At 30.4% G+C, this 22670-nt stretch overlaps 1 protein-coding gene across 2 annotated transcripts in view; it reads left to right on the top strand.

The window, feature by feature from the left end:
- Positions 1–712: 712 nt before the first annotated feature.
- LOC111626930 (myosin-VIIa-like) overlaps positions 713–22670 on the top strand; it is a 106462-nt gene continuing 84504 nt past the window's right edge. For both annotated transcript variants that reach the window (XM_023370457.1, XM_023370456.1), the window contains exons 1-2: positions 713–871; positions 15500–15557. In XM_023370457.1, coding sequence (XP_023226225.1) covers positions 15540–15557 — 18 coding nt within the window. In that variant the 5' untranslated portion in view covers positions 713–871; positions 15500–15539. The remainder of the gene's footprint in view (positions 872–15499; positions 15558–22670) is intronic.

Here is a 22670-nt window from a genome sequence, read left to right as displayed (position 1 = left end):
ACCGGAGTTCGATCGGGGGGATTCGCGCCTCACTCGGACGAGCTGGCAGCGGGAGTTTTTTCCGGGTTTTCCTCCTTGCCAATGACGCCTGAATAGGGGCCAGCTTCCACCCCCCCAAGTCCTCCCGGAAGGCATTCTGGCTCCCTTTCTCGCGGGAGTCGTCTCTTATAAGGCCGGCTTTGGTCACTTCGTGACCTCTCTCCTGTCTTCTCGGATTGGTCGTCTTCGATAAGACCGCCTCTTCTGTCGCTGTGCGATCGGCCCCACTGTTTCTTCCGGAGTGAAAAGCGACGAGCTGCAGCACTCTATCAAAGGTTGAACTTGAAACAAAATATTTATATAATTTAATGATAGTAGTAATAATAAATTATTAATTAATGATATTATTTTTGTATTTATAAAAAGATTTTGTAACAAATGTAAATAGAAAGAAATGAAAACACAAAATAATTTAAAACGCATTTCAAATTTTCTTTAGATTGTGTCGCCATCTGTGAGAACAGAAAACTAAACCGGTTACTGCTCACGTGTCGTTGATATTCAACAACATCAGTTTCGTATTGAAAATTACAAAAGATTATTTTTGTATAAATCTCTCGAATTAATTCGAAAAATTTTAATTTAATAATAATAATAATAATAATTTTACATTTTTTCCCACAATTTATCTTTTTCATTCGTTTTCTATCTGTCCTTTTGACTCGTACAATTATTCACCTGAAGACAGGTGAGAACAACGTTGACCGACCCATGTTGCGTTGCGATGACGCTTTTATTTATCAATTCCTTTCGGATGTCTGATTAGAAAGTCAATTATATGTGTGGTGCGGGACTCGCAACTTTGAAAGTAACATCTGAAGACAAATTACAGGTAAGCGAACGCCTGTATTACATTCCTATACACCTGTGCGTTGCGAAGTGGGCGATGTCTACCGCCTTCGGTTTCGCCGGCAAAGCAGGAAAAAAAATCGAAAGAAAGGAGAAATTATCTTCCATTCTTTCTTACTTTATTTATTAAATATCCCGGCGCTTAACACGTGTTAAAAGTAATGACGTCTCCCTTTCGGGCATATTTAATCAATTTCAGTCACCAAATTCTTGTCACTGTTTAAATCCAAATAACTCGTTAATCCGACTTTTTGATCGGTGTTTGGTTGACTCATTGAAGTTCTAAATCAAATTATTCGTTACATTTTATAACTTTTTGAAAGTTTTTTTTTAGTTTGTAACACGTAGGTTGAGCAGTTCTGGTTGAAGCGACTGCAGGCGAATCTACTTTTTATAAACGTCGAAGCGATTTTGTTGATAGCAGCATATTGTAGCCATTATAAAATTTGTATATATTATCACTTTACTAGAGGAATTTTAACCTAGAGATAAAGGAAAATAATATAGATAATGAAGGATTAAAGGATGTAATCAGAAACGGGAGTATCTTAATCGTTATATATATTCTAAGTTCAGTTTATCTGTTTCTATANGCCAAAAGCTACGTGTTGCTGTGGACAACTCTGATCATACTAAGCTACGACATTTTTATAATTAGATAGTACTTGCTGGAATTTCACAAATGTTAGACATGTTTTTATCCTCTTATCCTGAAGTCGGTCGAGTACATCCTATTCATTTTATACTACGACATTTAACGAATTATAATAAAATATTAAACTTTTTTTACATATATATTTGATGACCTACGAATAAAGATTGTTTCCCTGTTTTAAATATTAATATAAAATAAAGTTTATAATTGGGATTTCGCATTAATATGATGTCGCAATTAAACGAAAATGTTTCGTCGCGAAGCAATTATCACACGAATCATTCCGGAAAAAAGTCTAAATATTAATTTATTCATATATTTGCATCATAGCTCAATACAGATGACAGAAGTAAGATTGTTTCGTATGTGAAGTGTTAATAAAGTAACCACGTTTTATAAAATTAATTTTCAATAATATAACATAAAGGTATATGTATATGTAAGTATTAAATTGGTACATAAAAACATCTTGAAATAAGAAATGAATGCTTCTCTCCGATAAATTAACTTTTGTAATCATAAAGCATGCATGCAGTAATTGCAATAAGATTACTGCGGCGGTTTGCATCGCTAACATTAAATGAAATTAATGTAAATATAGTAGTAGTAAAAAATAGTTATTAATAACAGTATATTATTGAAGTGATTTTAAAAATCTGTGCAGTTTCTCTAAGAGTAATCGAAACTTTCGTCCTTCACTCTACACAGTCCATTGATTATAATCAATGGACTGTGTTTATTGAGTCAGTTTAAAAGAAATACTTATTTCTCGATTTGTTGTAGTTTTGTCATTATAGATGTAAAAATTTACACTTAATTAAACGAGAATTTAGGCTAAACTCTCAATTTTTTTTTTTTTAAAGTACCATCGTGCAAGCTGCCTTACAAATCGTTTTTAGAATATAAACTTCATTTACGTGAACTTTTCTTTCCAAATAAATTTAATATAGTTATAAACTTATTTTATTAAAAAAGAAATTATGTTAAAGTTTTTTTTTTTCATTTGTCAATAATTGTTCGTTTTGAAATAGCATTAAATGATTCTATGTACTCTATTATCCTGCTTATAACAAGGACGCTTCCTGTGGTTGGGTTCCACCCCATAGCAAAATATTACCTCTGTCCGCTGTTAGAGATTATACCACAATTACTTTAGACAATATCATTTGGTTTGTTTAATGTCATTGATACTTATTTACATAATTTTTTTTAAATGAGAAAATCGTGACAGCTATTATATTAATTTGCAAGCTGTGAATTCGTAAATCTCTTTTGAAGTTATTAAATGCTTTATATTCTTAAGTTTATTCAATTGTTTTAATGCCCGGTTTTAAATTAGTACTAGCAAATGAAGCCGGTTCGTATGCAGTATCAAGTATAACCGTGAAATTCTCAATTCGTACTATCATTACTCAAATTTTGAATGAAGAAGATCGCATTATCGTCAACAAATTATCCTAAAAAGAACGTTACGCATTTTATAATAGCCAATAAATTATTTTTTTATTTATCATACTTGACGAAAAGCATGCAACATTATTAACAAATAGGCGCTAAGATGACCGCGTAACAAAGTTATTCTCTTGGTATTTTATGAATATCGGAATTTTTTCTGTTATGTTGTTCTTTGTAAACGTGACAAAAACGTGTTCCGACAGACTAATAGCAATAAAAATCAATCGTGAAACTAATAGGCTATCCCGGATTGAGAGCAATTAATTTTATGTTTTTTTTTAAAAAATATTTCTGTGTATGTTATCGTACGTTCAGACCTAACTTGTTAGTTAGACAATATGGCACCTTCTCGATTTAGGTCAATGTTATCCTTGTGCAGAGGTCAAGTAGAAGTTATTGTTTATCGCTTCTTAGGCTTGAAGATAATTTCCCGAGAAAATAAATTACAATAAGTTGTTAATGATATCTCGTTAATACGAGAGTGAACTGCAAACTTAATTTACATTAATTAAAAATATATATCTGCTATATTATAGTGGAAATTAATAGGAAACGAATGAAAGAAGTGATGTTTGCTTTCAAAAGAATTTTGCATCTATTTCAACTTTAAACGGGCAGGTTCTTTGATGGTAGAAATATGTCCCGAAGCAAATGAACTTGCTTGCTATCCTACTAGTTGTCACATTGAAATATTTCAGGTTGCTGTAGTGAAGGTCGGTGTCAACAACCTTCCAACCAGAAGCCAGGAAGGTTGGTTTAGCATCGCTGATCACAAGACCACATCACTTTACAACACGCTGGGAAGGAGCACGAACTCTCTCTCACAATCATTGAATTTTGATCACATCATTATATAATGCTAGGATAATTAGTATTTATGTCTGAGAATTAATTTTTAAATAAAGTTTTGATTTTTCACAATTAATTTATTTCCTGACATTTTTTTATATGTTGAAAAAAATATGAAAGAAAGTTAATTTTGTTGTCTTTAGGCCTCAAACCATTTTATCGAAATATTTTTAGATTATCTAGTTAATAAATTAGTCATAACTCGAATATTTCTATATATTAATATATCTTCAATCAAAATAATTTTCAAATTTCATAAAAGTTTAGAAAATACTAATAAAAATATTGACAATTTGGTTCTTTTAGATAAACTGATAATAACTGATTAGTAAGTACGTTGCATTTTCTAACAGGAAAATTTTCCTCAAAATGTGGTGATTTCATGCCAAAAGCTACGTGTTGCTGTGGACAACTCTGATCATACTAAGCTACGACATTTTTATAATTAGATAGTACTTGCTGGAATTTCACAAATGTTAGACATGTTTTTATCCTCTTATCCTGAAGTCGGTCGAGTACATCCTATTCATTTTATACTACGACATTTAACGAATTATAATAAAATATTAAACTTTTTTTACATATATATTTGATGACCTACGAATAAAGATTGTTTCCCTGTTTTAAATATTAATATAAAATAAAGTTTATAATTGGGATTTCGCATTAATATGATGTCGCAATTAAACGAAAATGTTTCGTCGCGAAGCAATTATCACACGAATCATTCCGGAAAAAAGTCTAAATATTAATTTATTCATATATTTGCATCATAGCTCAATACAGATGACAGAAGTAAGATTGTTTCGTATGTGAAGTGTTAATAAAGTAACCACGTTGCGTGTCACTCATTTCTGCTATCGTTATTTTTACAGTTTTATTAATTAATAAATGAATAAATAAAAGTTACAAGTGTGTATGTTTTATCTTTACATTTAATCTAATGTTAAAAATAGAAAATCTTTTATTTTATAAATTTATTTTTGTTTGGAATGATTACTTTTCAGGATCTTTATAGTTAAACAAATAGAAAATTGATTGTAATAATTTAATCCTTATTTTTGTGTTTTGTAATTAATTTGAAGAGTAAAAATAATTCTTTCGTTCATTTTGTATAAGAGGAAATAAATCGATATATTAATATTATTCGATAATGATTAGCTTTTGTCCACAACACTCAAATCATAATATGGAAGTTGTTGTCCGTGACCTATTAAAATTAAACAAGTTTAGATAGCGGATAAGAGAATTTTCTATTTTTAAACAAGGAATATTTAATTAAAGGTTAATAGTAACGTGAACGAAACATTAAGGATTACTATAAACGTAGGTTTTATAAAAATTTTTTACAATTTAGGCTTAAATTACAAGAATCAATCCGTGTATCAAATATTATGTAGGCTACATATAGATTTCATATATTTATATAAATTTATAACTGGGTTTCGAAACGTTAAAACAATGTTAAAGTTTCAAGCAAAACGGTAATTTAAGATAGTTTTCTTATAAACTTTGAACATATATATAGGCCTATATAAAAAAAGGTGCGGAGTATATAAGGACTTGTATTATTTCTAGACAGGTTGTGGTTGAGTAGAACGGATACTTGGTTGAGAAAATTCAAGATACTTATCACTGATGCACTATATTCTGATAAAATGTTTGTTTTTCAGTGCTTCTACACAGAGCTATTTGATTTATAAAATAATTTCAGTCATAATATAGGGTAAGTTCGGGAGAGGTGAACCAGCGGATGAGATAGACCAGTTGAATATTTCTTGAACCGTTCGCTAAAATGTGTTGGCGATATTGTCGTCTGTTCATGGTGTATGTGCATAATACACTGTTTTGTTTTTGTGATATTTGCACAAACATTTCAGCTAATATACTGTGAAATACAAATCAGATGAGTCAAAAGTTTTTTCATATTTTAGATCAGTGTTTCTCAACCTTTTTTTGTGCTATGCCCCACCTAAGCCTTTCTAAAATTCTTATGCTCCCCTAACATATACAGCGGTTATACGGTTAACTTAAACTCTGGACGAGTCCATTTTCGAATTGTCCCCCTTAACAATCCAATTGCCCCCTGTGGGGCGTGGGCCCCACGTTGGAAAACACTGTTTTAGATGGTATCTGATAATATTTTTGAACCTGTGTCTTACGTAAACAAAGCGTAAATTTTGTCAGTTAATCGTTATAGTGTGTTGTAATAGTTTTGGTTTCAACAGAGGTGTCACGGCAGCCTGGTCTATCTCTTCCTGGCATTCGAGAGAGGTGGTCCAGCTCAAGACGGGAGAGACGGACCATTTTTATGTATGTGGGTTTGAACAGAAATAAGCAAAGTTGTATGACTAGAATTAAACTACAATGTCGTATGTACTGCACAGTAGTACCTTAATGATAAAAAATAGCAGACTTTTGTGAGAAAAGTCTAAAACTAGCAAACTTAAGTAAAATTTTAAAAAAAATATGACTGTAATATTGACACAATTTTGATTTGACGTAAATGTTTTTTTATTTGAAAAACACTTAAAATGTACTAAATCGAACAATAAAGTTTTATCATTAATGTTTGGTTTCATTCCTATTTCCATTTTACGCAGGTCTATCTCTCTCGTATAGCATGATCCAACTAACCCATAGTGATATGGGATAGATGGACCACTTGTGTATTTTTTGTTAATTAATAACAAATTTGTTTGCGTCTTTTACATTTATCCTATTGCTTATTGTTAGTATATGTCACCAGCATACTATTGTACAATTTTTTAAAAATCAATATTGCTATAAGAAAATTATAGCAGTTTTTAAAAAGAGGGTCCATCTCTCCCGGATTTACTATAATATTACGCCTTCTATGATAATATAGCAATATTAATTTTATGTTAGGCATGTTGGAGATATAATATAAAACCAATATATATATATATATATATATAGTGTCTGTGTTGTTAATTTAAAATAGATTTAAAATTTTAAAATCTGTTAATAATAATTTTCTACTTCACAAATGCATGCTTGTACAGTATATATGCGTATGAAGGTAGGCTGAATTATTATTGACGGATTTTAAAATTAATTTAAAACCAAATTTTGTATTTAATAAATTTTTATAAATAGCTATAGTTTTAATTTGCTTTTTAAATACAATTTACAATTAAATTAAAATTTTCATTTAAATTAATAATAAAATTTGTGTTAAATTTTGAAACTCGTAAGCTATTGATTTTAATATTAATAGCTTACTTTTGTTTTTTTTTTTTTTTAGCCATTTTAAGGTCTAAATTACAATGATTTTCAAAAAATCATGTAATTTATATTACTTATAAAATTAAGTTTGTTTGCAAATATCGTACCATTGGGGATATTTCTAGCCACAGTAGCAAGTACTTAAATTTCTTCGTGGTTACCGATGAATTAATTACTCAATTGAAAAAATTTAAACTGATTGTATTTCAGTTCAAAAGCGGATTAAACTTGTTCTAATTAGTTAGAGACTACCTACTTGAGCGATGATGTCGAAGTGTATAGAACTTCCATGAGAAAAACTTTGATTTGATTCTCGTTAGAATAAAACCCCACCTCTTTTCTCGTGGCCCGTAGAATCTTCAAGATAAAAGTATGTTACTATTGATAATTACTGGAAACAGCGTAAGTTCAGTAGCAGTATTTTTAATGATTTTGAATTTTTTCGTGGTATTATTAACAAATTCAATGCAAGTTTATTTCTTTGCGTATTGTTAGAGAAAGATATTGAAAATACTGTACATGATTATTATATAATGATTCTATACGAACTTTGTTCTTTGTTTCCGTTGACGTGATGTATTTAAATTTATTTTCAAAAGATGGTTACTTTTTGAAACAATTTTTTTGTTTGTTTCTCTTTAATAATTAATAAAGAAATGAATTCTTAATTGATAGTCAAGATAACCACTTAAAAGTGATCCTACTCTGTTGATTTGAGTTTTCAATTATATTAAAGCTATTTTTTCTTGTGTGTAGAGTATGATAATTTGATATAAGAGATAAAAATCTTAATGAACGAATTTTATGTCGATTTTCATACATGAAACTTAAATCCTTCTTACAATCTGTTATTATATTTGACTACTTACTTATTCATAATTGCTGATTGTTTAAATAAAACATTTTTAATTTGATTTGATTTAATTAAACTTAATAAGAATACCGGCCGGTGTCTCTCCACGAAAAACTATCAGAGTATAGCAAACTCTTGTAATTTTTTTTCGTGAAAAATTTTACTGATTACGATATGAAACTACTCTTTTGTTATCTGTCTTAGCGATGATGAAATGTGAACGATTAACTCTCAGATTATTTTAGATTTTTGTTAAAATTTCGACTTATGATTAAATTCTATTTCTATTTTGGAAGAAATGTAATATAGGACTACTGTATGTTGATATTTTTAAGTAGCTAATAATAATAATTAAATGCAATTAAATTTCAAAAAGATTGCATTGATTACGCTATTTGATATTAAGTTTACATGACTTCTTATTTTGATACTCCGGTTGATTCAGTTAATATTGAAATATGAGCCGTTCACAAGCCAAATCGATTAACTCCACATTTCGAATTTTTTAAAATTTTAATGTCAAAATACTTGATATACTCGTAACTTTTTATCAATATATTTATAATAAGTTTCACTAATAATAGGGATCAATACCACTTAATGACAAAATTTTATTGGCCATCGAAAAAACTTTTATTTATTTCAGAAGCCAATCTAATTAACTCCATACTATAACATAAATCCGTCAACGCACACTGTAGCATTGCAATCGCAGTGTGCGCTTACCAATGCCTTGTAGATAACGGTAAATTATATAATATTATCTCATCACAATAAGTAAGTAAAAGAAATTAGTTAATAGCGAGGTTGCGGCCGAAGTTTCCAACGCGTTGGAACGTTCACGTTTTCACTTTGGAAACTTCGGCCGCAACCTCGCTAGTTACAGTCCAACTGCCGCAGAAGTAAGTATACTTGTGGATTATTGAACAATTGTTTTTAGAAAAAGAAAAGTTATACAGTTATATCAAGATGGATGAATTAAATTTTTTTTTCATCCCTCATATTAAACATGATTCTTATAAAAAATATAAGAACAAATCGACATGACGAAGAACATCGTTTATGACGAAGAAGGATCGTTTATGTTGCTGAGTAATTAATTTAAACAAAATAATAATAACAACCATTGTATTGATAATAGTTAACAGAACAGTTATTTTTCATTTTTTCGAAAAATCTTCAATAAAAAATGTACGATAATGAAGTTTTCATATGGTTTTTTTTTATTATAGAAAAACTGAATTTGATGTTACTACGTTTTTCACACTAAAATCGTAATAATAATAACGATTATAGCATATCTATGCTATCTTATGCATTTTATGTGTCGTTAATTAAAAGCTACAGCTACAATAATACACTTTACAATGTTAATTTGAATTTATATTTTAAAAGGAATTTTAAAGAGAATGTATATTATTTTGTCACTTTTCTCCACTTTTTGTTTTATGGAGTTAATCGATTTGGCAACTGAGCGGCACATATAATACTTCATCCAACCAAACATGTCTGTACTTACGCAGCGGGCTCGTAAACGATATAGCCTATATTCTCTGAAACAGAAAATGATGAATTTGTTTAAACAAAACTACAGCATCAATTGAAATTTTCTTACTTTTTCAATTCAAACGAACTGTATTTAACTATAAGCGTAAATATCACAAATTTAAAATTTCTATATGAATAGGCACCCGGATATACCGCGAAGTATATTAACTCAGTAAACAACTTTTAACAGTTAAGTAATATCTGTACTCTTCCATTGTAAGGATTCGATCTCGAATCATATATGAACTCGTCATTTTTCGTGAATTGTTTGAGTCAGGATGTACTTTTTCTGTTGTTTATTCATATTGACAGATCTTATTGTGGACCAGTCTACGCGTAAAAAAATAAATAATTAAAAATAAAATGAGGGCAGCTGTTTAATCAACGTGATGCTTGCACCTCTCAAAAAAGTATTGTATTAAATTTTGCCAACAAATATATATTTAGCATATAAATATTAATTTTCTTATCTTTTTAAAGTTTGCTAGTCTAAACCACGTTGCTGTCTAATGAAGTACTGTATTGATAACCTAATGTATTGTGTTTTAATTTTTTATCTTTGAAATTCAATTTACTCTGGAACTTTTTCGAATCAGAATCGACTTAAATTTATTATGAATAAATATATTTAAAAATTAACTTTATTTAATTTAAAAGTCCATTGACGCAAAGTGGAACAATGTTTAGAGTTCGTATGGTATATATTTGAAATGACTTTACGGTTATTAAAACTGAATACTTGCAGGTCTATAGTTTTTTAAATTTACGATTACTTTATTAATAATTACAAGCAATAAATTAATAAAACGTTTTGAAGATTCCTCAGTAGTTAAGGCTTTGGCCCACCAGTGGCCAAGCGGTTCCGTTTCCTGAACATTGTGGGGTTCGGTCGTGGGTTTGCGCCTCGCCCATACGGGCTAGCCACGTGAAATATTCCGAGTTTTCTCCACATCTGTAACGTCCGAATAGGAGCCAGTTACCCTTAAAAAGACCTCCCGGAAGGCATCCTCCCTAGGCAGATCGCCCAAGTGTTGCTTTGCCATAACTTAACAAACAAGTTAGGGCTCTAAACAATAAGTGTTTTAATCTTTTACATTTTGAGTAAATGAAAATTTCACTAATTATATTTTGGAAATAATATCGAAATAGAATTAGTAACGTTATCATTAATTTATTAATCATAATTTATGTGGTAATAAACGTTTAGTGATAAGGTATAGGATTTGACTAGAAAATCTAATGAGATTTAAATGGATATCGTATTTTCTAGTCTAAATTAAGACTAGTATTTAAATTTGTAATGATAAAACTCTGATTTGGAAAATTTCATCATCACAGGTTAAAGTTGTAATTATTATGAAATTTAAAAACAACAACAACAACAATAATAATTCATACATTTAAGTAATAATAACACTTCTAAACGTATTCATATGTTTTCTGAAAAATATATTTTTGTGCAAGACAAATAGCTTTCCCTAAAAATTTTAATTGAATGGGACCATTTTAGAACTACAAGATTTATCTCACTTTTAAATTCAGTGACAGATATAACTGACTTAAATTTTTATTTGGGAAGTTTGAAAAATTTTGAATAAATAATAACGCATCAAGCGCATTTTAAAGAAGAGGAAGATGATGATATCTGATAAAGAATACGGTTTGATTAGAACATAAGCGATTCACTAAATTTTACCAATATTTTATGCTATGAAAACAATGAATGATACTAATAGCCTACTAGTTAATTTATAGTCAGATTATGCCAACTTCTTGATTTATAAAACAACAATCAATAGCGATTGAAGTATGTAATTTCTGTTTTCATTAATTTAAGCATGTAAAATTTCTGTGGATTAGTAATGAAAACATTCAAAACTCTAAATCGTACATTAATCTGCTCAAATCTTTTAAACTTTATGAATAGGAAAGATTGCGGATTTTAGATTTTGTGAAAGAACTTAAAGGCAAACATTCAGCTTGCATTTTGTCGAAATGATTTGTTATATGGTCCTTTTCGTATTTGGTGTTGTTTATTTAAATATTGTATATGAACTTTTCCTCTCATTTTGTTAAGTTTTTCTCGTGTTAAGCAAATGTTAAACAATTTACCTTTTATTAATTCAACTATGTAAGGTAATTAAACAGAAACTTTTGTCAAATTTCTTAAATGTATTTCATAGCTTAAATTTTATTAGTGAGATTGAATTAGTCTTATGATATTTTTGATCAGTCACTTTTAAAAAGTTTGATAGAAGGCTGAACAATGGAGATGGAGTTGACGAATTTAGCAATACTATTCTCACTAATCTTATACTTTCGAATTAATTACAATGCCGAGGTTATGAACAGAGACAAAATTCACTGAGTAGGTTTTAGAGAATAATTGTTTATCGTTTGCAACATTGAATAGAGGATACCACAAAGGAAGAAAGATTATTAGACAACTCAGTATTCTTGTAATGGTTTCTGATAAATAAATTTTCAAAATTTTATTTAATCGTCGGATTTCGATTTAACAGAATTAATTGATTTATGCATTAACTTAATAATACCAACTTTATATCAAATTAATAAATTAATCTAAATCTTTCTTCTACGTACTGGTTTGTATTCTATCTTTTCGTCAAATAAACGTGTGTATATATAGTATATATAGCATATTGTCTATGATTGTATTTTAAGGAAATTAATGAATTATGCACTGCAATAAGTTCGTAAGTAAAACTTATTTGATTTTGTGGATTTCCTCACATTCAGACTTCTAATAGAACCATACCTAAATAAAAACTTCTTGAAGATTGGTTAATTTTCTATTTTAAGTTAAAAATCGCGTAACTAAATTTTAATGAAATTTTCACTATTTTCTTTAACAATTTCATCGATATTAGAAAAAACAATGTTGAAATTTTATAAAAATAAAATTAACTCAAACCTTTCTCTTATGAGAAATATTAAATTTTGCCAACAAATATATATTTAGCATATAAATATTAATTTTCTTATCTTTTTAAAGTTTGCTAGTCTAAACCACGTTGCTGTCTAATGAAGTACTGTATTGATAACCTAATGTATTGTNAATCAAGTCATTTAAATTTTTAGTTCTATAGTACTGTATTTTGGAATTTTGATGTATGTGTCTGTCTTAGACAACATGTCAAATTGTTGAATTTAGCTAGTTACAAAATGTAATATAATTTTAAAAAACTTTAAAGTATATTATATTTTGGACAGTCATTAATTTCTTACCACTTCAGGCAAATATTTTCAAGTCACGCTTATTTTTTTAAATAGTGGAAATGTAAGTTTTTATGACTTATTTGAAATTAATACATGATCAAATAATTTTTGTTTTGTGGAATAATATGTTTCATTTTTAAGAAAAATTTATTTTTTAGGATTTACAAATGATATTTTCAAATTTTTTGAAGCAGATGGCAGAGTTTGATAAGGTTTTAACTCTATCTTCCCTATCGTAAATATGAATAATTTGCGATATTTGCGAGTCTTTAATAAGCATTTTATTCGAAGAACTTTTTAAAACTATTATTCACGACTATAAGAAATAAAATTGTGTTTAATGATAATTTTTGTGGGACATTTTTACATAAATAAATTTGTTACAATTAAAGTTTAAGGTATAAACTTTTAATGTTGATATATAGCCTATTTACTATCTTATATTTTGAGATAAAATTTGATATTTAACATTAACACAAAAATTTCTTTAAAATTTGATAAATAGGAAATTAATTCCAATTAATTTTCTGGATTATATGAATTTAATTATATTAAATTGGACGAATTTTTTTTTAGTATCGTTCAAATAACTTCGTTGAGAATTTGCATTTATTAGCTATATAAACTCAAATATTTTAAAATTTGTTTAAATTTCCGTTATTAATATTACTTTATTGCGTTTAATGTTCCTAAATATACTTCCTTTTGGCGTCGATTCGATTTATGCAAGGTATGGTATGCAAGAGAAAAATCTAGGAAATAAGGAATGGTTTAGTTTTACCAAAAATTCATTAATCTTCACTGCAGAATCAACTGCAAACTGCACATAACTCGTAATTTTACAGTTTTATTAACTTCCGAAAAAGTTTAACGTTTATTTCTTGTTCCATTGCTGTAAAACAATAACCGATTCGTTCAATACAAAACATAATGCGACATCATGAGCTTGAAGAATACTATGCACGTATATGCTTAGAAAGAATACTGTTGCTTTTATTTCTTTTGGATTGGCAATATTTTATTTCACTAGATCGTTCAGTTAATATATAATGCATCCAAAATCTCCAAATGTGGCCTAATTCCCCAAAGTGCTAGTTGCAATAGAATCAGTTTCTCTCTTAAACATCAGTTAAAGCAAGAGCTATTGCCAAGATTCAAATCATAACGTTCTTTATTCTAATTAGTTTACTGGAGAAATTTTTCTTTCTCTCAAATTTTAATTAGTGAATAATAATAGAAGAAAAGTTAATGCCAATTTTTTAAATTTTTTTTGTATAAAATGATATATAGTCCATTATTATTGTCGCAGAAAGCGTTTATATTTTTTCAATTTTTACATTGTTTTTATTCTTAGGAAATGATAGTGCGACGATATTAGAATGTTTTCCTTAATCAAAATATATTTTCATCAGTATTCCACGATACGACTGATCGTTAAGTGGCTACAAGAAATACCGAGTACATGAAGTCTTTTTAGTCGCTTATTGAAACAATCATACAGATCGAGATGTATTTGCTTTCGGCCTCTTTTGAGAGGAGATTCAAACTATTTTTTTTTTTTTTTTTTTTTTTGGGAGGGGTCGGCGGGATGGCTATGTGACAAGATGTTTGCTATCTCTGCGAAGTATCCGGTTTTTACAATTCGAGCAGTACTCTCGTGATTATTCATGAGCAATCATTTGCATCGGTATGACACAACATGCAAATTTTGCATTGAAAACAAGAAAAGTTAGGAGGAAATACAGTAATAAGATTTATTTGAATTTTCGCTTTGTCGAAGAATACCTTATATTATTGGTTGAAAAAACTTCCTTTTTTTAAGTGGTTGCTATTGTAGTTGTTTCATAAGGCAATTTCAGTAGTTTATAGTCCAAGAAGAAAATTTGAATTACCGCATTCATTTTACGATGGTGAAAATTTCTCTCTTTTTTTTAGAGGTAATGAATCTAAAAACGTAGGATTTTAAATTTTAAATTTCTAAAGCTCCAATTTCTGCATGTTTCTCGAAATTTTATCTGTTTAATATAATAAATCCTTTTTTTTAATATATAATTTAATGCGTCTATTATTGGTTATAACAAGTTGGGTATCAGCTACAGCGGCTATATCGCCCCGTGGAAAGTGAAAATTCAGTGGATAGTATTAGTAATTGGCTAGTACGCGCGGGAATAATACCTTCCGGGAGATCTTTTTAAGGGAAACTGGCCCCTATTTAGGCTTTACAGACGTGGAGAAAACCCGGAAAACTCCACGTGGCCAGCTCGTCCGAGCGAGGCGCTAACACACGACCGAATTCCCAGTGTTTAGGGACTGGGCCACGCAAAGTGCGGAGACGGAGTCCACTCTGCCACTGGTGGGATAATGTGACTATTTCATCCAGGATAACTATTTAATTACCATTTTTTTGCATTATTTGAAAGAAACTGGAACGTTATAAATATTAGATCTTGACTAATGTTTTCTTTGAAATTTTATTTCTAGTTCTATAGAAGAATTTCCTGAATTTTGAAATAAATGTAATCAGAGTTCATGAAATTTTTCTTCAAAAACTTCGAATGTTATTTTAAAATCTATCTATAAATTATCGAATTTTCAGTTTTCATCTTAATTAATTTGTTATATATAATACTATAAATTTTATGTTTTCTGATAAATTATAACATTATTACTTTATATAATTAGCTAAGTAATTTATAGATAATTGTCAATTTTTTACTGATACAACTGTTATAAATGTTATTTTCTTTTTTTCTTTTTTAAAGCTGAATCTTATGATTTGAAAGAAGCTTGAAATCATCGATCATGGTGATCGTCACGAGAGTAAGTAATTTTAATAACATATAATTAAGTTTAAATTGCATATTAGTGCCATTTTCATCATTTTAAAGAGAAAAATAGTAATAACTGTGTATTAGGTTTAATGGACACAATATATTTTGTAATTTTAAAAATGAAAAATGTGTTTATTATTTATTTATTCCTTGTGAATTGGAAAATCTTAATGTGTAGAAAAAATGCCCAGATTTAGTAACTGATCTATTTTCGCGAATACATGTATGATTTATGTCCCCTCGACAATAAAAATTCCTTATTTTCTTATTTATCTGTATATTATAATGATTACTTACCTGAAAGACAAGTTCACTAATTACTACCTTATCTGAATGCATAAGTATTTGAAGATACAGTATTTATTATAGAATAGTAGTTTCAACGTATTCGCTAATTTAAATATAACTTAGACAAGGCATATGGTAATTACACCTGCTTATTGTTATGTACTGCACAAGTTGTTTTTTTTCATATTTGAGCAAAGAATAGAACCGTATCGCGATACATTGTGATTTTTTTTATAACTGGATATTTATTTGCATGAAATGCATTTAATCATTAGTCAAATTGCGGTATATAGATATCAAGTTTTTTCTTTTATATTTTTAAATATACAATCTATTGTCTAGTACTTTTACAGTACAATCCCGTATTCAAGGTAATACGGCTGAAGGTATCTCGGATATGAAAAACTTGGATAACATGGAATGTTTAGCAAATTATTGAATAAACTGAATTTGATTTGTATTAACATATATAATGTACTACTGTACAATGTATTTTTTAGTTAGATTTATTGAACATAATGATTTTTAAATCATACAATAAAAACACTTTTAATTTACCGCTGTATTTATTAAAGCAAATGTAAAACTGTAATTACAATTACACTTCCTTTAATCCCATATTTTAGAGAAAAGACACTAGAATAAATTCTTAAAACTTTTGGAGCTCCTTTCGAGTTGCATTGCCTGATGAAGATTTGTGAAACGAAGATTTGTGAATTATATAATAATAATTTGATGGATTAAGAAGGATTGGGTCTTGTAAATAGTTTCGATTAACCGAGGCTCTGACTTTTCGAGATGAATTGTTGAATAAAACATAATACGGTATCTGTATTATTGTATTCTCTTATCTTCGTTGACAAAATACTCTTCCACAATTTACTTAGAATAATGCGGAGTTTCGGTTGCTCGGAACCATATTGAATTTTAAAAAAAATCCACTCTCGCCTTGCCAACGGGCTGGCATATGTTTTCTAGGTTTTCTTTGCATGTCTAATAACTAAATAGGAGCCAGTTTCCTATAATCTTCCATAAAAGATCGCCAAGGTGCATTTTTCCTTTGGCAGATCGCCCATGTGTTGCATTACCTTATAACTCCAATTCAATCTTTTATACTAAAAAGTTATCGTTATTAAGGGTAATCATAGAACATTCAGATTATTAAGTTATGAAGATGGACATGTTTTTGTTATTTCAGTTTTTCAAATTTTCAAGTTTGTCATCCACAAAAAACTATACTTTCCTGTCTGGAATCCACGAAGGGTAATTTTTTGTTGACAAAAACCTATCGTCAGATAAATTGCTCAAGATCGCATACTTGTTTCTTTGCTTTCTTGATGCAACAGCAGTGAAATATGCAATTTGTAAGGACATATAGTATAGTAAAATTGATCTAAAACGGAACCTAAATAACACAGAAGCTTGCCTAAACGAAAAAATTCTTCGGAACAGAGCGATTTTCTATGTTAAATCTTATTATATACCGAAAACGTAAACAATAAGGAAACGGAAGTTTTTGAGTACAAAGAACGTGATTTAACCTGGATAAAGTGGAAAATTAAGATTCTACTTGTAGACAAATGAGTAAAATCGCCTCCAGATGTAACGGTCATCGCAGAGCATAAACTATCAATACGTGTATATTCGAGAACGATTTCTAACCTGTCAGAGAGATGAAGGTCATATAATCACATGACATAAGAACACACGATCTTTGTTGGAATTAACCAGGGACAGAGTTGAATACTATATTTTTTAATTTCTCCGCCCCTGGGCACTGTCGTTTGGGTTCCGCCAGACCAAGTAAGGGTCGATTTACACACAACAGTGACGTGCCGGCACAGTGACCGTTTGGTGACAGCGACGTCGAGCACGGCACAGTGATGAGTATTTAGGGGCCGACCATAAATTACGTAAGGTATTTTGGGGTGGGTGGTTGTCAAGGACTCCTTACGATTTCTTACTCAGGGGTAGGGGGTAATAGATAGCTTCTTACGTAATATTCTTAGTTTCATTTTTTGATCTCGTTGAGTGGTGGAGTTTTGAATTTAGCTTCAATTTGTCGGTTTCTATTAACGCTAGCAGACTCACGCTCTACACATTTTTTATTATGGGAGAAAGGCCGTATGATGGTTTCTCTCTCTTCTCTCTTGTTTTGTTTTGTATGACGTTTCTGTTTACACGTGTACTAGCTAGTCGATCTGTCAAAATTTTTTGCATCCTTTTGTGAAAAGTAAAATTAATATAAAAGTGAATATTATGACGTTGATTAATGATAATAATAATGAAAAGATTGTTGGTAATTAAAAAATAAAGTTCTTAAAATAAATTGTTCATTCGAATTCATTAAATTTTTATATTTTTAAATTTGTTCACCGAAGTCTTTTATAAATAATAGTACATATTAATTAACTAATTACTGTAATAATTATATATTTCGTACCTAAGGCTTTTTGGGTTTTATAAAAAAACTTTTTTTTGTTAAAATCTTTCTAAAAAATCATGCCTAAATATTACGCAAGATAGGGAAGGGTAGGGGATCAAAGAAAATATTACGGTTTCTTACACAGGGGTTGGGTGGGGGGTCTAGAATGGCCGAAATCGCCCTTATGTAATTTATGGACGGCACCTTACACAAAACAGTGGCGTGACCATGCTGTCAGTGAGTGGTCATGGACTTTTCTGAGGATGAATTGGCTATGATAACTATATCTTTGGATGAACTCACTGAACTGTGCTGGCACGTCACTGTTCTGTGTAAATCGACCCTAATGAGGGACGGACCCGACATATCTGGAATGTACCATCCCCTGAAAAATTCTTGGGGTTGTTTGATCCGTCCGAATTAGTTCCCGAGTCCTCTAGAGCAGTAGGCTGACACCTTAAGGCTGTGTACACATTAGGCGTTTTTAAACGCGCGTTTTAAAGAACCAAGAGTTCTGCATAGGTATACATGCTCAAACGCGCGCTTCTGGCCAAGCGCGCGTCAAATGCGCGTTGATAGAGTTTTGTTAGAATGCGCGTTTCGCGGGCGTCAGCCGCGCGCTTTGAGATATATGTCTGCCATGTTGTTGTACATTCGATCGCGCGATTTCGGGTAGAGTGGACGCACAGTACGTTGGCCGAAATGGAGAACGATCATTTCGATACTGGTCTATTAATTGATGAAATCTAAAAGAGACCAGCCATCGTCAAATGATTTTATAGATATTCTAAAAGAATTAAAAAATTTGGGTTCATATTGTCTTAGTTTTGGATACAACGTCACAAACATTCCATGCGTCACTCTATCTCGTAATATTGGGTGCACCCAATATTCTCTTTGCCTCTGCCATCGTCTTTTATACCGACGATAGAGGAGGCACACACACAAGCAATTACTTTCATGTCCATTTCCAAATTGAGCCAGTGCTCACGCTCCACTAAACGGTCGTCGAACGCCGAGCTAACGCGCAGTGTGTACGCTGTTAACGCGCGTTTAACGCAACGCAAAACGCCTAATGTGTACACAGCCTAACCGCTCGACCATCCGGCCATCAAAATCAAATACTTTTAACAATTGAAAACTTTCAAGGATCGAATAAGTTTCTGAGAATTTAGTTCTCGAGAACAAATATTCTATTGTTTTCATGAATTATATTCGTTAACAGGCTGACAATGCTTCCAACTTGCTTTATATAGAGTAGTTCGTAACTACCGGTAACTGATGCCGAGTGTTCAAAAATAAGTTGATTAACATATTGATAATTACAGAAATTGAAATAAACGATTAATTAGACTATTAAAATCGATAAGACAGATATCAGAATAGCTTGCTTTCTGTATTACCGTAATGTGATTAGAATTTCGGACGGCAGAAAAAGGTACTACATAGTTTTTGGTATTGGAATTGGCAATCGAATTCTTACACTCGAATACTGTAAATATCGGTCATACACGTTAATAGCACAGTGTAGCAATTAAATATTAAATGTAATACAGTAATTGGCAATAAGTTGTGTGTTTATTCATATTTAACTTAAACTCGGGTTTGTGCCATTAGCACTCAAAAATCGAAAACTTTGTGGTGCGCTCGGTTCGTGATTATCATTCTAATCAGTGCCGGCCCGAGGCAAGTTTTAGGATGGAGCGAGATTCTATTATGGCGCCCCCTTGGTTGCCCCTAATTTATACCCTTTAATTTTCTTTACCACTGAGGCGCCCCCTAGGACTTAACGCCTGGAGCGGCTGCTCCGTTCGCCCTATGGTAGGGCCGGCTCTGATTCTAATCTTGAATTTATAGTAAAGTTCGAGTGAATCAATAAAAAATTAACAATAAAAATAAAATCGATTTTACACGAAGATTGCAATACATCTTTGATGTTATTTTTGATTCCTTTGATCGTAGTTGTCTTTCTGGTGTTTTTGTGAATGTTTGTGCTAATAAATTACCATAATTAAACATCATCTCTTTAAGAACTTTCTGGATCTGTCACTGAAACAAAGTCTCTCCAGAGATGTGGTTAAGTTCCTCTGTAGGGTTTCAAACTCTCCTACATTAGCTGGGAGACTTCTGGAATTTAGCAAAAATGTTTACATTCTCGGACTGTTCCTAAATTGAGGCCTGTTATTACCGCATTTACTCGATATGATAATCAACTTGGGGCTGTATATTAATCTCTACCTCATAAACAGAAACATAATTGGAAACATCTGTTTGAGAGACCTTGTATTTTGTAGATATCATGTTTTGCATATTTGCTACTATATGAGTTTATTGATGTTTTTGGGCAATAAAAAAAAGCAAAATCATGATTAGTAATTGAAGTTTATTCAAAACTAAATTCACAGTAGTAAAATAAAAGTAAAAGTAAAGAGATTTTTGAATAAATTCTAACTTAGTCATTTGTTATTGCCCATGTGATGCAAACTTTTCTGCTTCACTTTAAACAAATTAGATTGTTATGTTTGATACACTAGTAGAAAATTTTCCCATTCCTTGCAAGAACAGGAAAATTTCAGGAAGACTTATTCCAAGTGTTTATCTCGCAAATAAACACTTGATAGGTCTTCCCCTTCTTAAGCTTGCTGTTCAAAACTTGATCATCTCCAGCAACGATATTTACATATTCTGGTATTTCCTCCAGTACATATGCCATGATATCTTTAGGTAGAATAGAAATATTCAACCATCTTTTGATATGTGGGTTCAACAGAAAGTGAGTCAAGCATTTAATAAAATGGAATTTTTGGTTGGCTGGATTTTCACAATTGCAAAAATTAAGTAAGTTTTTGATGATTTACAAGTAATTGTTGATGGAATATCCATAATAAGGAGTCAAAAATTAAGAAAAAGCTTATCATGAAGCAACAAAAGTAACAATTGAAAACTATATAAAGTACAAATATAAAACATCCAGTCTTACATATCTTTGCATTCAATACATAATACAAAACACCTGGTCAGAAAGACCATGTTTTTAAAAAGCTGTATCTTGAAACAAACAATCATAAACTGAACAGTAACATGTGCATAATGTAGGGAAGTGGTTGATAATAAGGTATCATGAAAGGGCAAGACAAAGCTTGAACAGTTCTGCCACATTGTAGCATAATATAACAGAAATGTTCTCACAGACAGATGTTTCTGTTTAGAGGTTAAAATAGACTAAAGAATAGGTGACAGCATTTTGATGTTGCTGAGAGTAAAAGAATATCAAATCTGGAATTCCAGGAATGGAAAACTCTCAGAATCAACTTTTTGTGAATTGACAAGCTCATTAGCTTAATCAGCAATGTTGTATACATAATATATGCCTTCACTTTCATCATGTAAACTCAGGTTACTGTTACATTTTTTACACTTGGATAGTAACCAATAGGCCTAATGCTGGCTGGAAAATAGAAAAATATCAATTAAAATTTTTTCAACTTGTCCTGTATCCTCCAATGATTTGTTTCTGGCTGCAAGACTGACTTTCTCCGTATCAACAATGAAGGATGGTTTTGTCATATTATCCTGAAAGTGTTGGTTGAGTGTCTAGGTCAGATACTACTAGCTCTTATTGATTAAACTAAAACATCTTAAGCCAACAAGGTGACAGCCAAGCTGTAATATCCTGGATTTTGTTGAAATTTTAATACATTTTGGTGCATCCCTTCCACTAATGCATGGTAATGTATGCACGTATATGCTTAGAAAGAATACTGTTGCTTTTATTTCTTTTGAATTGGCAATATTTTATTTCACTAGATCGTTCAGTGCAATATAATATAATGCATCCAAAATCTCCAAATGTGGCCTAATTCCCCAAAGTGCTAGTTGCAATAGAATCAGTTTCTCTCTTAAACATCAGTTAAAGCAAGAGCTATTGCCAAGATTCAAATCATAACGTTCTTTATTCTAATTAGTTTACTGGAGAAATTTTTCTTTCTCTCAAATTTTAATTAGTGAATAATAATAGAAGAAAAGTTAATGCCAATTTTTTAAATTTTTTTTGTATAAAATGATATATAGTCCATTATTATTGTCGCAGAAAGCGTTTATATTTTTTCAATTTTTACATTGTTTTTATTCTTAGGAAATGATAGTGCGACGATATTAGAATGTTTTCCTTAATCAAAATATATTTTCATCAGTATTCCACGATACGACTGATCGTTAAGTGGCTACAAGAAATACCGAGTACATGAAGTCTTTTTAGTCGCTTATTGAAACAATCATACAGATCGAGATGTATTTGCTTTCGGCCTCTTTTGAGAGGAGATTCAAACTATTTTTTGTTTTTTTTTTTTTTTTTGGGAGGGGTCGGCGGGATGGCTATGTGACAAGATG

The sequence above is a fragment of the Centruroides sculpturatus genome, unplaced genomic scaffold (assembly GCF_000671375.1).
Source record: "Centruroides sculpturatus isolate CEXI.00-Female unplaced genomic scaffold, Cexi_2.0 scaffold164, whole genome shotgun sequence".
Taxonomy (NCBI): domain Eukaryota; kingdom Metazoa; phylum Arthropoda; class Arachnida; order Scorpiones; family Buthidae; genus Centruroides; species Centruroides sculpturatus.
The sequence above is the reverse complement of the archived record's forward strand: the minus strand, read 5'-3'. Positions and strand labels throughout refer to the sequence as shown.